The sequence below is a fragment of the Patella vulgata genome, chromosome 3 (assembly GCF_932274485.2).
Source record: "Patella vulgata chromosome 3, xgPatVulg1.2, whole genome shotgun sequence".
In the NCBI taxonomy this organism is placed as follows: Eukaryota; Metazoa; Mollusca; class Gastropoda; family Patellidae; genus Patella; species Patella vulgata.
In genome coordinates, this window is record NC_065881.2 from 73,797,999 (window position 1) to 73,815,130 (window position 17,132).

The 17,132-nt window shown below is 33.6% G+C and overlaps 1 protein-coding gene across 9 annotated transcripts in view; it reads right to left on the minus strand.

Moving 5' to 3' along the window:
• LOC126815995 (nuclear hormone receptor HR96) overlaps positions 1–17,132 on the minus strand; it is a 206,375-nt gene that overhangs the window by 103,037 nt on the left and 86,206 nt on the right. Inside the window, exon 1 of one of the 9 annotated variants that reach the window (XM_050542110.2) lies at positions 14,953–15,429. The exons of the other annotated variants lie outside the window; for them this stretch is intronic. Within the exon in view, the coding sequence (XP_050398067.1) occupies positions 14,953–14,994 (42 nt within the window). The 5' untranslated portion in view covers positions 14,995–15,429. Of the gene's footprint in view, positions 1–14,952; positions 15,430–17,132 lie in introns of those variants that run through there. 9 annotated transcript variants of the gene reach the window in all.

Consider the following 17,132-nt stretch of genomic DNA (forward strand, 5'->3'; position numbering starts at 1 on the left):
CCACTGGATAGTTCACATTGGTCTTTGTATATAATTTGATTATGTTTCAATTACTAAATGCCATTCAAAGAATATGCTAATTTTGGTAGATTAGGAGTATGCGCACATATGATACATTAAGGCGCATGATGAGTTTGTCTGAGGTGTTCCAGGAAAAATAGCCTAGGTAACAGGTATAATGCAGTAGCGAAGGGTAGGCTTGAACACACGTCAATTTGGAAGCAAATTAATATGTGATTGAGAGAGTTTTTCTAAGGTATCCATCTTGTGAAAGCAAACCTTACGTCTCAGCGGCATTAGTAGAAGCAGTAGTAGATCCAACAATAGCTTATAAAGTTCACATATATAACATCTTATTTTAGAATCGAGATCAATACCAAAATTGTCCATACTTCCACAAGGAATATTAGTCTTGACTAAATAATGGCCACTGTATATGTAGTAACTATTGGACAGTCCATGCATTGACTTATGGACACAGTAGGCCTGGTTCACCCTCTAACAATGCATTCTACATACTTTAAAGACAATTGTAAAACATATAGACATTTCTGTATGACCTATGACACTGCACTATGGATGCTATATTGACCAGAACAATATACATTGTAGCCGAAGCAGAGACATTTTGGGGTGGAGCAATGAGATATTATTTTCCCTTTAGAGAAATAAAAGTGACATATGCGCTATTTTATTTACAAAGACAGCATTTTTTAAGACAATGTGTTTGCGATTAATACAGAACTCAAGGGAGTGTAATGATACGATTCTGTGATGTAGTAATATGAAGAAAACAATCCATTCTAACATGTGTTCATTAATACGAACTTTAAAATAACATTCACAATTTCCCACAAGTAAAACATGATTCCTGTCATCTTTTAAAAGTTTATATATGATTAGAAAGGTATGTTAACACAATGAGTGTTTTTGTAGCACTTCAGTATCCAGTTGTCTATTTATTACCTATGTTATAAAGAATGGAGAAACAACATAGAATCGTCCTACCACTATTTACGATAGAAATTCACATCGATTATCTGTAAGAATCACAATAGATCTGGTACCAACACTGAACTATTATCTTATTTTTTTTAATTTAACGATAATACAGGAAAATTAAGGTCTTAATGGATAGACAAGTAGAAAATAAAAGCTCTCTTAAAGTTGTGTTAAATACAAATAATTTCATTTCTTTTTTGATAGCAAACAGGATATGCTTATATATAATCTGTCCAAAACAATATAGATTTTATAGCACTGGCTAACAGCAGTGGGTGCAATATCATTTTCTTATTTATATTGTCAATTGTATTGTAAATTTCCAGAACTGTTTATTATAGTAATGACTATAGTGTTGTACATATGGCAATGAATACATTTTAGAATAATTAAACATACATTATGCATCAGCTAAATCTGCCTATTGCAGGTCTTTCTTTAGGCCTGAAATGTTATATAAACTATTAATTAGACATTTATTAACAAAACAAAACCAGAATCAACTCTTGATGGCATCGGATACTCTAGATTTTAACTAGATTAGAACGATTCGTCATTTAAAAACTTTAATTTAAAAATGGGAAAGCGAGGCTAAGTCTCAAATACACCAGAACCCTGGTTACCACTATGTACACATCTTGTCAAAACTACAAACAGTGATAATTTGGCTCAGAATGAAGTAATTTGAATGAAACTTTCAATATTTCCTTTTTTATCATTTATTTTTGTATTATTATAGCAAGAACGACCAACTCTTTATTCCCACTTCTTGAGGGCAACGCTCTTTGAAAAAAGCTTAAGAATCTGCCAATTCAATTACGAGTATGATCAACATGAAACTTAGTATGCTTCTTCCTTTGACAATTGTGCATGGTCTGGCAGGCTTCCATTTTTAATAAGGCTGTGATGCCATCATGCTTAGTTTCTGGGCCTGATTCCTAGAAAATTCTTAAGCACATTCTTGTGCTTAGATTTTAAGTAGACTTTACATTTATGTAAACTTATCTTATTTTGAGTTCCCAGAAAATTCTTAAGAACGTTCTTGTGCTTAGATTTTAAGTAGACTTCAGTGTAAGCACAAGCATGTTATTATGTGTTCGTTCTTAAACATTGTCAATCAAAGCACAAGTCCCAAGCAAGGTATACAGCTTGCTTACCAACCTGAAGACTGTTTCTGCTTCAAACAAGATGGCTGACCGTAGAGTTATTGACGGCATTTCCTATATCTTTTGATACCAAAGAGACAATTGAAAGACAGAGAAAATCCTTTAGAAACCATATTCTCGAGAAGAATGCTATAGAAAATTTTGCTTCTACCCTGAAACCATTTTATTTATTTATTTATCAATTAGTAAACAACACAAACACACAGGCTACTTTAAGATCAGGCGCTCTTCACAATTATTCAGTCTGTTTGCATGTGCTTGCATTTTTTTTTTTTTTTTTTTGCTTGTAGCACATTTTCTATGTGTATAGGGGTCATGTCAAATGCATCTAAATCGACCATTTGCTGGGAAGCAACCAACCAATTTATGACGTAATTTGCACACCAAAATTGTTTTTATGACTTCGTAGTCTCAGTTTACCAGTCACAATGTGTTCAGACTCATATTTGATTTGTACTTACTTAAGAACGGCCTTCAGAAACTTCTAGAGACAGTATTTTATAAAGTTTCTTACGTAAGAAAAAGCAAAGAATGACTTTGTGCTTACTTTAAGAATTTTCTAGGAACCGGGCCCTGGTCCATAGTAAGTTCATACCAGTTTACTCCTTTTCTTATAATTTGTAAAATATTGTATTTGATGATGATAAATTAAGATACATGACTTTAGGCAAGAAAAAAAAACAAGAGTTCTATAAAAGAATTAAAAACAATTATTGAAATAGCATACATGTTAGTTAAAACTAGGTATACATTGCCTTCAGGCTAATTTATATAAAACCACAATCTGCACAAAAACATCAACTTTACATACACACGACTTCAAATCTACCGACGACTTCTTGATAGATTACATAAAAAAAGCAGAAAATTTTATATTGGTTGTCAAAATCAACTTGTAAATTTGTCATATTATATAATTAACAAGTTGCTTATATAAGAGGATTGGATCAGTCAAAATATTAAACATACATTATGCTAGAGGTAAAGCTGCCAATTGCAGGTCTTTCTTTAGGCCTGAAAGTTATCTAAATTATTAATTAGACATTAATTAACTTATCCAGACAATAATCAACTTTCGATGTCATCGCTAGCCTGTGATATTTACTGGATTAGAACCCGGTCTGCTGCTTCTGATTAAACAAGCCAACAGTGAGGCTGATGTCCCCCGCCGAAATCGCCAAATAAATAGATGACACATATTAATTAATCGCACATCTATTTTTTCAAAAGTATCAAACAATCAAACTGATTATCAACTATACACTAAGTTTCATCACTCTCTATCAAATAGAATCAAAGTTATCTTGTCCCAAAGCATCGACCAAGGAAATTGCTTATCTCTGCTTAGCTTTAGCTCGATATGTTAATCAATGAACTCAGTCAAGACGAACATCTACATCAAGTTTAAACATTGTACCTCAATTAGAAGCAGAGTTGTTATGTTCCAAAATCTTGACCAATCAGAATGCTTATTGCTCCTTAGCCTAAGCAAAAAATTCTCATCATCGACTTAGTCAAGGTATTGATGTAATGAAACTATACACCAAGTTTCATCACTCTCACTTAATTAGTACTAAAGTTATCGTGTCCCAAAGCATCAACCAATCAAACTGCTTATCTCTGCTTACGGCCTAGGCAGAAAATGCTCATCTTCATACTCCATCAAGGCCTCATAAACACCTACACCAAATTTGAACATTCTAGCTCAATTAGAAGGAGAGTTATTGTGTTCCAAAGTCACAATCAATCAAATTTCTTATCGCTCTGCTTACCCTGAGCAGAAAATGCTCAATATCAAACTTAGTCAAGGTATTGATGTAATGAAACTATACACCAAGTTTCATCACTCTCACTTAATTAGAACTAAAGTTATCGGGTCCCAAAGCATCAACCAATCAAATTGCTTATCTCTGCTTACGGCCTAGGCAGAAAATGCTCATCTTCGTACTCCATCAAGGCATTGACCTAATGAACACCTACACCAAGTTTGAACATTTTAACTCAATTAGAAGGAGAGTTATTGTGTTCCAAAGTCTTGGCCAATCAAATTGTTTATCGCTCTGCTTACAATGAGCAGAAAATGCTCATTATCGAACTTAGTCAAGGTATTGATGTAATGAAACTATACACCAAGTTTCATCACTCTTACTTAATTAGAACTAAAGTTATTGTGTCCCAAAGCATCAACCAATCAAATTGCTTATCTCTGCTTACCCTAAGCAGAAAATGCTCATCTTCGAACTCCATCAAGGTATTGACCTAATAAACACCTACACCAAGTTTGAACATTCTACGTCAATTAGAAGGAGAGTTATTGTGTCCCAAAAAGTGTGACGGACAGACAGACAGACGACCGACAGACAGACGGACTAACCCATTTTAATAGTCCCCGGGTAAGGCGGGTAACAATAAAAAAAAAATGGATAATCGAGACTATATTTTTTATTGTACCGACTTTAGTAATGATGATCAAAGCTAGGCCCAAAATTCAATCACTAAATACCTGGTTTAGCGTGGATCAATTTGACTGAAATTTTCAGCAAATTGCCTTTACATTATCTAGTTTTTAACTATTATAGTGAGAACTGTCAGCTCTTTATCTAATCTTTAAGTTACAAACGTACCATCCTTTTGAGCATGAGCACTATGAAAAAACAGTCCATTATAATATAATCAACTCACTAATATTCAATTAAGAATTGAGTTTTGAATTTTTGGGGTATTTTGGTGTTCATATATCGCATGGCTGATAGAACAAGCCAACAGTGAGGCTGATGTCCCCCGCCGAAATAGGAAAATAATTAGAGGACACATATAAATTTATCACAAATTATCTTTTACAAAGTATTGAACAATCAAACAGTATATCTTTACTTCCAAAGTCTCGACCAATCAAATTGCGTATCGCTCTGCTTACCCTGAGCAGAAAATGCTCATTATCAAACTTAGTCAAGGTATTACTGTAATGAAACTATACACAAAGTTTCATCAATCTCACTTAATTAGAACTAAAGTTATCGTGTCCCAAAGCATCAACCAATCAAATTGCTTATCTCTGCTTACCCTAAGCGGAAATTGCTCATCTTCGAACTCCATCAAGGCATTGACCTAATCAACACATACACCAAGTTTGAACATTCTAGCTCAATTAGGAAGAGAGTTATCGTGCCCCAAAGTATCAACCAATAAAATTGCTTATCTCTGCTTACCCTAAGCGGAAAATGCTCATCTTCGAACTCCATCAAGGCATTGACCTAATAAACACATACACCAAGTTTGAACATTCTAGCTCAATTAAAAGTTATCGTGTCCCAAAGCATCAACCAATCAAATTGCTTATCTCTGCTTACCCTAAGCGGAAAATGCTCATCTTCGAACTCCATCAAGGCATTGACCTAATCAACACATACACCAAGTTTGAACATTCTAGCCCAATTAGGAAGAGAGTTATCGTGTCCCAAAGCATCAACCAATCAAATTGCTTATCTCTGCTTACCCTAAGCGGAAAATGCTCATCTTCGAACTCCATCAAGGCATTGACCTAATAAACACATACACCAAGTTTGAACATTCTAGCTCAATTAGGAAGAGAGTTATTGTGTCCCAAAAAGTGTGACGGACAGACAGACGGACGGACAGACAGACAGACAGACAGAAGGACAGACAGACAGACAGACAGACAGACGGACGAACCCATTTTAATAGTCCCCTGCTTTCTTCGAAAGGCGGGGGACAATAATAATCTGAAATTGCATTATGTAATGGAGATGTGGGCAACTGTAGTTCATTAATGGTTTAACTCCAATTTCTGTGTCATCAGTATAAATAGTTTTTGTAAGAAAGATCAGTTGTCCGATTTGAGAAATTATCATCATTAAAAACTGCACGGGGCTTAAAAAAAAACACAAAATTAACTACACAAAATACATGACATTTTATTTCCAAGCCCAAAAAAATTTATAATTTTAAATGATGTGTAATTTAACCAAAACAGGATGTTACAGAGTTTTATGTCACAATATAAAAATATAACTGACACCTGACACTGACAGGTCTTTTTATTAATAAGTTACTATTATGGTGTTTCTAACACAAAAAACTAGGGTATCAAACTTCGATGGTTGGTTGCCAATGTTCTGAGATACCCCTGGAAACAAATATCCTGATATTTTCAGAAATTATTGTGAAAAATCACTATGTCGTAATATTTAATAAAATGTTAATAATTTCAGTTTATCACTTTTTTTCATGTAAATACATGCATAAACAGTTAGACATACCCTTGAGGATTCACTTGAAACTTTGTAGTCAATATTTTTCCAAAATTATGCCATGTATGTGTTTATAGCTATGGATATGAGGCTATTCATTTACCCTTTCAAACTCGTTTTTTCTCATTCAAGGATACACCTTCTTGAAAATGAATTTTAAAGTACAAGAATACTAAATTAAACTATAAAATATCAGTGCTCTTTCAATAAGTGGTCATTAACGAAGTCAAAAAGTGATTTTTCAGATCACAGACCGCCATGACACATTAATAATCAGACTACCGGTATTCTCAATATAGTTGGCATTATTCATATGTCTGTTATTTCAATCATAAAATATCATTCATGTTTTATATGGAAAAAACGAAATATCGCCCAGCTCTACTCTGAGATACAATCAAAATTAATTGATTTTTGTCATTTCTGCACATTTAACTAACAGTCTAGTTTTTGTTTTGTACGCATAACTAAGTTCCAAAATATCTGAAGTCAAATCTGAGTTTAGCAAAGAAGGGTTTAAAAATCTTCGGACCTAAACTGCCACTTCGAGTTATCACCTCATTGTTATCAAATTATCCCAATATTGATTCCCTTTATAAAGTCTAATTTTCTTACAAAGAAAAATGAAAGACTTCACAGCATTATGAACCAAATTTATTATCTTTTTGAAGATTTCTGTTTTAATATGAGATGCGGAAACCTGACATTTAAGGGAAAATGTATCACAACACCTTGAACAATAAAACATGTTGCAGAAGTCACGAGCAGACTTAAACTTCACATTTAATGTTACCAGCGCACTCGTAGTACAAGGAAGTAGCTCTTCTCATGTCGGAGGAAAAAACAGTTCAGGCAAAAAATCTCAGAAATCCATGGATGAAAGACGTGTGAATTGCAGAGCGCGATGTTCTGTCCACAACGACGTACTGCTATTCACGCTGAAGATTGGAGAGTTATTTGGACTATTGAGACTGTACACAAAGAGATTATCTCTGTGTCAACAATCGTTGGCAAGGAAAATGAGCAAAATTTGTTCAAAGAGTGAGCCAATATTTGTCCAAGCTAACGCCGGCCTGATGCCCATAGCATGTAACCACTCTCTTAACCAGCCTGCAAAATCTAACACATCATGGCCTCAACCATGTTTGAAAAAACATTCAAAGAGTGTTTGAAATAAAGTCAGTATATACACAATGTTTGGGAAGTTAGAAAAAGTCTATTTGACAAAATGGTTTCTGTTTAATAAGATCGAGAAGTGAAGAGGGATAATTGGGAGAAATATTTAGCCAAAGCATGGCACACTCCTGCTTCAGAACTATAACCTGTTGGTTAATATTGGGATAATACAACCACAACTTTTGTTCAACATCATATACATCAATGGTACTTTTAGTTTATTCAATCTGTTTCGATACGTGTGAAAACAATAATCAGGGTTTGTCATTTAATAAAACAAAAGATTAATTAACAGATAATTCTGGGTTTATTGTTATTTCCACAGTTAATTTACTATTAATCAAAAGATTAGCGGAGGTGCTACAAAGTACTACGATATGGTAACATCCAACAATTGCCGTTGACTGGGCAATGATTTGTAAAATTTATAACAGTGACCGCTGGCCGCCGCGTCAGAGGATTGACCATTGACTAAAAAGATGAAACAATAGAATTTCTTCGGGGGGAATTTATCATGAATGCTTACAAGGAGATGTCACTGAATAGGAATGGCTGTTCATACAGATTCCAATGTATTGTCTTTATATTATTTACTGTTGTATGTCTCTTTTTTCATCTCTTACGATTTAATACACTTTTTATTCATCTTATATGTGAGGAAATTTTGAAAATTGAGTTATTGTTATTTTCACATTCTCCATCTCAATAGGCCTACCTTCAAAATGACGTATGATTGGTTTGAATTGGGCAAATTGACTGAGCTGGGTCCATTCGCAGCTGCCCAAGCAAGGCAAGTAAGATTTGAGAAAAAGCAAGTTAAACCATGACGTTTATTTGCTATTTTGTCGTTTAATATTTTCTTCTTTAGGTTTTCAGGGGTGCTGAAGACGAAAACCAAAGTGAAAATTTGATCAGACATTTGTTTTATATAAAAAAATGTTTATGTTTTTTTTCTTTCGCCAACTAGAATATTTATCTCATGCATTGAACTTTTTTTGCATATTCACATTACCTATGATAGTTTTATAATTTAGAACAAATGAGAATAGCCCATACATTAGTAATCTATGTTTTGTATATTATAACTTGGTGAGAATAACTCCAGTTAATTAATTAGCACCTTAGTGCCAGAGGTCAGGAGATTAAGATTGTTGATTGGGTAATCAAGTTTAGTTTCTTGATCATCAAAGAAGCCATCACACGACTGAATTAAAATAAGGCTTTGCGTATACAACAGGTCTATTGTTATTTTCACATACTGTACGGTATCAAAATATGAATCCCTGATAGAATGATAGAAATTTCAATCTCATTTGTAAGAAATGCTTGAGTTCACTTTCATGCATTTTGGCGGTGGTTGTTCTCATTTTTCCGACCCATGGTGATAATAGAATTTGAAACAATAATATCCAATTATGCATGGTTGTATACTTTGCATACCGCATGCCGTGACAGTAAATGGGATTGGGCTATCAATTAAATTCTCTTCGGAAAGAAAATTATTGGCCGTTTTGTTTATTTCCATTTCGGCCTATAAATTATTTTTTTTAAAGACGAAACAAGATATCAAATAATCGTCATTTGGATTAATTATTCGGAATAATGATTTTTCAACGGCCTTATCTTTGGTAATTACCAATCAACTCATCATTAATCCGTGACAATTGATTAGTATTACTCAATGACTTGATCTGCTTGTTGATTAATGTACTGTACCAGTATTCCGCCACATGTTTTTCATTAACACTCAACGCAATCTATACACGATCAGAATTTTAAGTTTTTTTTCTGCCACTTCTCAGAGAGATTCGTATGTACCCCCAAAAATTATGGCCAAAATTTCTGTCGCCAGCTTCAGCCATGATACAACAATGCTTTGCATGTGGTGCTTGGGCCAATCAGCAAACGAATTGTGTTGACTGCATAGCAACAAGCGGAGTTTGTTTTTGTTTTGTAGCGGTTTTAAAACTCATTTGTATTCATTCAAAATGATTTCATCGGCAATACTTTGATCGTATTTATAAACTAGAGATTCGTCGTTTTACAACGATGCCAAGCATTATATAAGAGGATTGACCGGTCATCCCGATGCATGCGGAGAAAAACAACTAATTTCGCTTAGAATTTTAAGAAAAAAAGACAGATTTATGATTACGGTACTCTTACAAAACATCCAAATAAAGGTGTTTTAAAATGTTGTATTGCCATTTTGATCTCTTGGGTCGATAGATAGTATATTTATAGACCCATATTTGTGAAAATCTCAATTTCGATCAAAATCAATATTTACACTTGCTTTGTTTGTAGCTCATTATGTGACTTTGCACATTTCGACTCATTTTGCCAGCATGGGTCACATATGTTTGTATTGTAAAGCTACAACTTTTGTGAATGGTACACTATATAAGTGTTCTATAAGAATAATATATAATTAAATAAGAAACATACCAAAATTGTATGACTGATATCTTAATTCAATCAAGAGAGATTTTTTTGAAACTGCCTTAGAAAATGTTTTGTATCATGCTGAATTCATGGCGATTTTTGTCATAGTCAATAAATAATTGAAATATCTGTTTCCTTTACAGTTGGGTCCTCAATCTATCAGAAGGAAACATCAATCCTACCAGGAAAAATATATCTAACAAACGCATTCTTTTTTAATAATCTACAATGTTGATATAACCTTCATTGTATCTTACATTTGCAAGAAGACAATTTAACAGGTGTGGGCATTACCGAGTTCTGTAATTAAGAAATGCAAACAAACAAGATAACAAAGTCAGTCCCAGTAGTTGGCATTCAATGATAATTAACTTCATTATTTGATTCATTAGGGATTTGAGTTAATAATTTGATTGTTGAATATGCATATCTAGTGGGGGGTGCACCTGTCGCACACACCCCTCCCCGGATCCAGGTATCAAGTGTTTTAATAAACTAATTTTCTAAATTTCTTGTTGTGATGTTCATAAGTTCTTGAAGAGAATGTTCCTACTGCCTGTCTCTACCTGAACCATTTTCCAGGATTTCTGACTGAGAAATTCCCATATAATTCATTATTTTAGAACTGGATTTTTGTCTCAGATCACCGGAAATGGCATTTCCGGGTTTCTAGTCCTCAAAATTTTCCGCCGGAATCACCTTTAGTGCTGGCAGCATCCACCTTTGCTGCCCATGTGCCTCGCCCACCCCACACTTTCCATGGTCTCTGGATCCGCCATTGGTCAATGTAATCAAACGATGATTGAATGCAAGTTTATTAAAGAATTGGAATTTTCAAAAGATGTAATACAGAAAGGGACTTTACAGCATAATTCAATAAGTCTGTAGATATCTATAATATAGTATAGTATGTTTTAACTTGATGCAGAAACTAGATCAGTAGATGTAGTTTATTTTTAGAAATCAATAACAATATATTGCTACTTTAAACTGAGATTTAAACAAGATGATCAAAGAAATAACTAATTGACAGCTGCTGTTCATGTTTCATCACTTTGAGCAATTCTTGACAACTATGGTCTTAAAATAGTTCATAATTTATTTAAGAAAATAAAGAATGTTATGCTCTCCAGATTAACTGTCATTTCTTTATTCTATCTGACTGTAATAATCTGTTAATATTAACGAATCAGTCAGCAGATGTTTGCCAACAAAACGTAAATAGTTTTATTTTTTTAAGATTCTGCAAAATTGGATTGGAATATATTTTAGCTTGAAGTCACTAGGTGTGTAATAATCAGCTGAATGCCAGTTTGGGAAATCTCATACTCTGAGAAATATTTCAACTTTTCTTTTCGTCTATTTCAAAATCCCCCTCACCAGATGGAAGTAATGAAATTCAAGCCATGGAATATCGGAGATCTTTGTAACCATATTTTATCTCTACCATGCAAGTAATTAGTAAATGTAAGTTTCTAAAGAAACAGTTTTACTTGTGGCTCATTTTTCATCCAGTTTGCTTTTTATTTGTTCAATGTGTTCGAGTTGGCTTATTTTTTATTCCACCATTATGCTCTGTGTTTAGCGTGTTGGGAATTGAGTTGGGATTTATCATTTGTTTTTAGTTATTTGATTTGTGCTCGAATCTGGGAATTGTGGAATGCCAGAAGTAAAAGAGAAGTTATTAATAATGGATTGAATACCATATGATAAAATAATTTGGTAACATGAAACTCTTCGTGGCACCTTGTCAAAATAAACATTGAACATACCAGTTGTATGAGAAAAGGAAATAAGTATACTGAGAATTATCTTGGGTATGTTTTCTTCTGTTATGATCATAACTATCACTATATTTGATTGATTTTCATACGAAGGGATCCCACGTCAAGTCTGTCCAATCCAAACCCAATAGGTGCGTGTAACAATATTTTTGAATGTAACCAACCCCCACCAGATTGTTTTGGATGTCATTGCCCTTTCTTCTTATACTGTTGATGAAATCATGAAATTTTACAGCTATCATAATATTGACTGGTATATGATTTAAATACCAATTAACCTATGATATAGTTCACTGTTATAAATTACAATTTCAATGTACCGATCATATGCTGTGTTAATTTTTTGAGATCTTATCAACTTAATTCTGAGATGTCTGTGTTGTGAGACAATCAGACAATGTGCCATGATTCTTTAGTTCCTTTTTCATATCTTGGACATCATGTTGTTAAAATCTTCCTATCCCTTCTGTATAGACAATTTGGATTTTTGACCTTGATGCTGGAAACCAGTGGTGGGAACAAGTAGCAGGACCTCAAGTCTGAGTCCCAAGTCTTCACAATGCCAGAGTCCCATTCAAGTCGCCAGTTCATCAAATGAGTCAGCAATTCATGACGAATTCTCACAAGACTCAATAAATAGATCATCGCATTTGTGACCTTGTGAATACCAAAATCTACCATGCGGATAATTTCAACCCATCTGGAACAACATTGCATCAAGTCCAGTTGCTGCCTTGATTCCAGGTAAAATCTTACCTTTTGGTCATCTATCTAAAGTACAATGACTTCTGTACATGTTGATAGCACGCGACTTATCCGTCAAGAAATGAACTTTTAAATAAATCATTCTCTTGTTTGTACAAAAACCTGTTTTTCATAATAATATGATTGATGACTTTACACAGACATAAAACATCTAAAAATAGCTGAAAGTGGCCACCAAAACAATACCACAATATGTAACATTAATTTAAAATTGAGTGATCAATGTTTTCTCTTTGATGAACAATATCAATACCAAATTTACAACATTTATTGGCTTCTTTATGGTTAAGTAAGGTTGCTGGATTTGGATTGTTCTGTAGGTAACAGATAAATGGCAGTAACCCATAACATAACTAGAATAAAAATTTTAATAAACAACCCTAAAAGAAACAAGACACAGAACCCCCTATAATTGTGCACTTTTAAGTTAAAAGAGTATAATAGCATGAAAAATTAGCCAGCACTACATTATTAGCCCCGGTTAGAGAGAGAGAGAGAAAAAGTAAAGGGGTATTAGGTCACCTCCACACAAATTAGGGGCTAACATAAGGCCCAGTTGAACAGTTGACAAGTTGTATATGCTAGAAATTTAAATCTATATTTTTTATTTTTTTATTTTGTCAAAAATATTTTTAAAAAATTGTCAAAGGTCAATCAAACAATGACAGTGATTATTTATCTTCGGTAACATAAATAGTTGAGTTGATAAAATATTGTTTGATTAAAGAATGATTATTGCAAAACATTCTTCTTCTCTACACCTGCCGATAAGATGCACCAGATGACCTTTATAAGGTGTATTCAGTCTATATATCCACCATTTATTTCTTCAAGGTCAACTCTTATAGCCGGAGATATGAAACAACTACACCACTGCATTTACTTTCATTATCTTACTTATATAAATATTTACTTAAAGCTAAGAAACATGAAACCTGTTTCTGTCAATTACGTATTTTATTTTCATATTTATTTCTGTAATTGGATGGGTGTGCTTCATACTTGACTTTAATCCTATCAAAAAAAACATACCCAGAAATTTTATCATCATAATAAAAAAACATGTCAGGCAACTACTGGCAATAATAAATCTAACCAGATACGCATTAGACATGTTTATTCAACTGACTGGTTTTAGTTTATCTATTTAAAAAATCAGATAGAAAAAAAATATATATCCTCTTACTGAGAGAAGAACCTTTGAACACATAAATCCATGAATTTACAAAGGATAATGTAAATATTGTATCAACCTATTAATGAAATTAAATATAAAATCTTAAAGTTACTTTCTCACAAAAGTATGACAATTTTGGTATATATGGAAAGTAGAAAAATCCAATCTTACTAGAAAAATGCTGGATTCTCTGAAAACAACCATGGAATGCACAAAGGACAAAAATGTAAGGGTTCCCTAACCGGCAACTCGACAATTAGGGATGTGTGCCCGAGTGACGACAAAGGTTGCACGCGAAAATTGTGAGCGCTTGATGTATATGTTGATAAACTTTATAGTGAGCTTAAACGTACAGCAGTTTCTGAGATAAAAACCACAGAAAAAGACTTGGGCAGTGGATAATCTGAGAATTTAATTAGGCTTCGATATTTATAATAAATGGACAGCAATTAAAGACAACATCGTCGTTTGTACACAGGAAGGTATCTTTGACAAAATGTTTGAAACCAGCAATAAAATTCCAATAATCTTTGAATACAGATTAACTGATTAACATATGTAACTGATAATTAATAACAAATCTAGTGTTAATTATGGTTATTTAAATCTAAAAGATATATAAACAATTTAAAACTCATTTCAAACTTTTCAGTTATGATATGCTTTATTTTATAAAATTGCAAATAAATACATTTCTAATTGGTATTTGTGTTCCTCATCCTTATAATGCCATCTTATCAGTGTGAAAACGTCATTTATTAAATAATTGTCAAAAATATAGACAAAGATATATCCATGTTAGATAAATACATACATGTTATATATGAATTATCATTGACAACAAAATAACTATATATATCAACTTATTGTTGGGTTAAATAATCTGCCAAAAATGCTCCTGCTTTTTAGAATGTGACTTTCTTGGTCAATATTTACAATTATTTGCTATGATTTAAGTGAATTGAAGAAGTAATAAAATTAATTCTTTAAATTTAAACAAGATTGTATTAAAATGAAACCCAGCAGTTGTGTTCATTAATATCTTCTTCATGACACAGGCAGTACAAAGATAAAGGTAGTATAAAAATTGACCTATGACAATAGCTGTACATGACTATTATACCTTAATCTGACTTGTAAATTAAACAAACAATAAATCTACTTACCGCATGCTTAAACGAGGCACAGAAATCAAACATGGCTGACATTTTTATCAAGGTGTTCCACTGAATGTCTATACTTAGAGAGAAAAAATTGTCAAGTCAATTTTGACTCGGGTTGTTATTGCCATAATGTCTTGAGGCAATGCTGGTTATGGATAGGGTTATAAATCATGACAACCTGTGATATAATGAACACAGTTATTTCAAATAATAATTTTGATACAACAATAACACCACCGTAGAACGAGATTATCAGAAGTCTATTATTTACGTCAATATGAATCCTTCCAATGATCCTTTATCCTTATCGAGGAAAAAAAAATCAGTTATCAGTGATTCAAATTGCTGTTGACACGATTATTACAGCCTAATACTAGACAAGATATTCTTGACTGCTTACAGGCATACTGTTTTAATCTACTAACATACTGGATGATCGTGTCTAATTGTATTTCTGTCAGCTAGTTTGATTGAGTAGATAGATTAAGCAAGACTTTCAGCCATGGAGTAATATTATCCAGTAACATGCATGGTATAAATTAAATAAAATTCATAAACAGAAGACTGAGTAATCAAAAAAAACAATTAAGGTGAATGTTTGGTTTAAAAAGTCTTAAAGAATAATTTGGGAAGGCAATGTCACCAAGACCGGGAGCCACAGTGACTCAATGTCTCGGGTTCAATCCTTGTGTAGACCAAGAGAGTTCCTCTGAATGTTTCAGTGTGGTTTCACTTTTTGTCAGTGGTAAGGCCAAGTTGGCGCAGTAAAGTAAGATGTTAAACCCTATTTCATTTGGTCAAGAGGTGTGGTTTTGATTTCACACTCAAACATGATCAGGAGTAGGGTCGTCTGTCCAACCTCATGGGTTTTTCTCCAGGATCTCTGGTTTCCTCACATTTCTAAAGACTAAAATTGAACAATTGGTTCGTCCCGAAATAACCTAGTTTGTGTCAATTTTTTTTTCTCTCTATTTGATTTGTCACTAAGACCACAGCCCTATCTAGATGTGTATGACCTACAACCAAATGGTTGTACAGTTGTTAAACTGTAGGATTGATTTTCAACCTCTTTTTTAAATAATCATATAATAAATACTATAATCACCATTATAAATTTTTTAAAAGTCAGACGTGATAAAACAGTCAATAAAACTATAATGACATGTGACATATTAGATAAAAAAAAAATATTTAAAAGCTTTAAAGGTTAAAAATGAAAGACAGAGATATAAAGAAGTTCATATACATGTACATGTAGGCATATTGTACTTTTCATAACCAGCTTTTGATTAAACTGACTCTTCTCTCTTATACTTTGGAGTGACCAAAATTCATATCCATAAAATGTAATGAGGTTTAAGGTGCTATTTTTCTGCACCTACTGGACTCATGAAAACGACCATGCATTGTGCTGTGAAGAAATTTGGCATTGATAGCTGCCTTTTCTACATATTCGAGCTGTCATGGATTCTTTAATGTGCACACCACTAAGTACACAACTGGGAGTAGGTTTTCACACCACCCCAAGGACTAGATGCTTTTCCCATGCAGGTCCTCCTCCTGCATCACTGACTGTACTGACATGGGGGAAAGCAGGCTGGAAAATCCTGAGGAACATTCTGCTAAATGTGTCCGTATGGCTCCTCCATAAAACAAAGCAAGGAATCGTATTTTGAAATAAGATAAAAGTGGAACAATAACCATACCATATTGCAAAGTGAGTTAATAATGTATGTACGAAATGAAATGGAAAGAAGTTTATTGTCCTCTGTTTTGCCCTGACTGGGCTAATGAAGACGGACATATGCCATACAGTGTACTATGAGGGAAATTTTGCTCGGGCAGTGGCGCTATGGCCTCCTCGAATTCTAACTGCCCTGGGATCTTTTATGTGCACGAGAATGTGTACACGAGATCTCGGTTTTCCATCTCATCCTAACGACTATATTGAATTCCAACTGCCAAGTGATATTTTACATGCTCACCAATGTGTACATGGGAGCACAGCATATCAACCCATCCAAACTACTATGTTGTCCCTTGCCAGATCCTCATTTCTGCACCACTGACAAGGGGGGAACCATGCTGGAAAATCCTGATTAACTTTCTCGGCCAACGCATGGATCGAACAAGGGGACCTCCAGGTTAGCGAGCTAACGTCTTACTCACTGAGACACCATGGT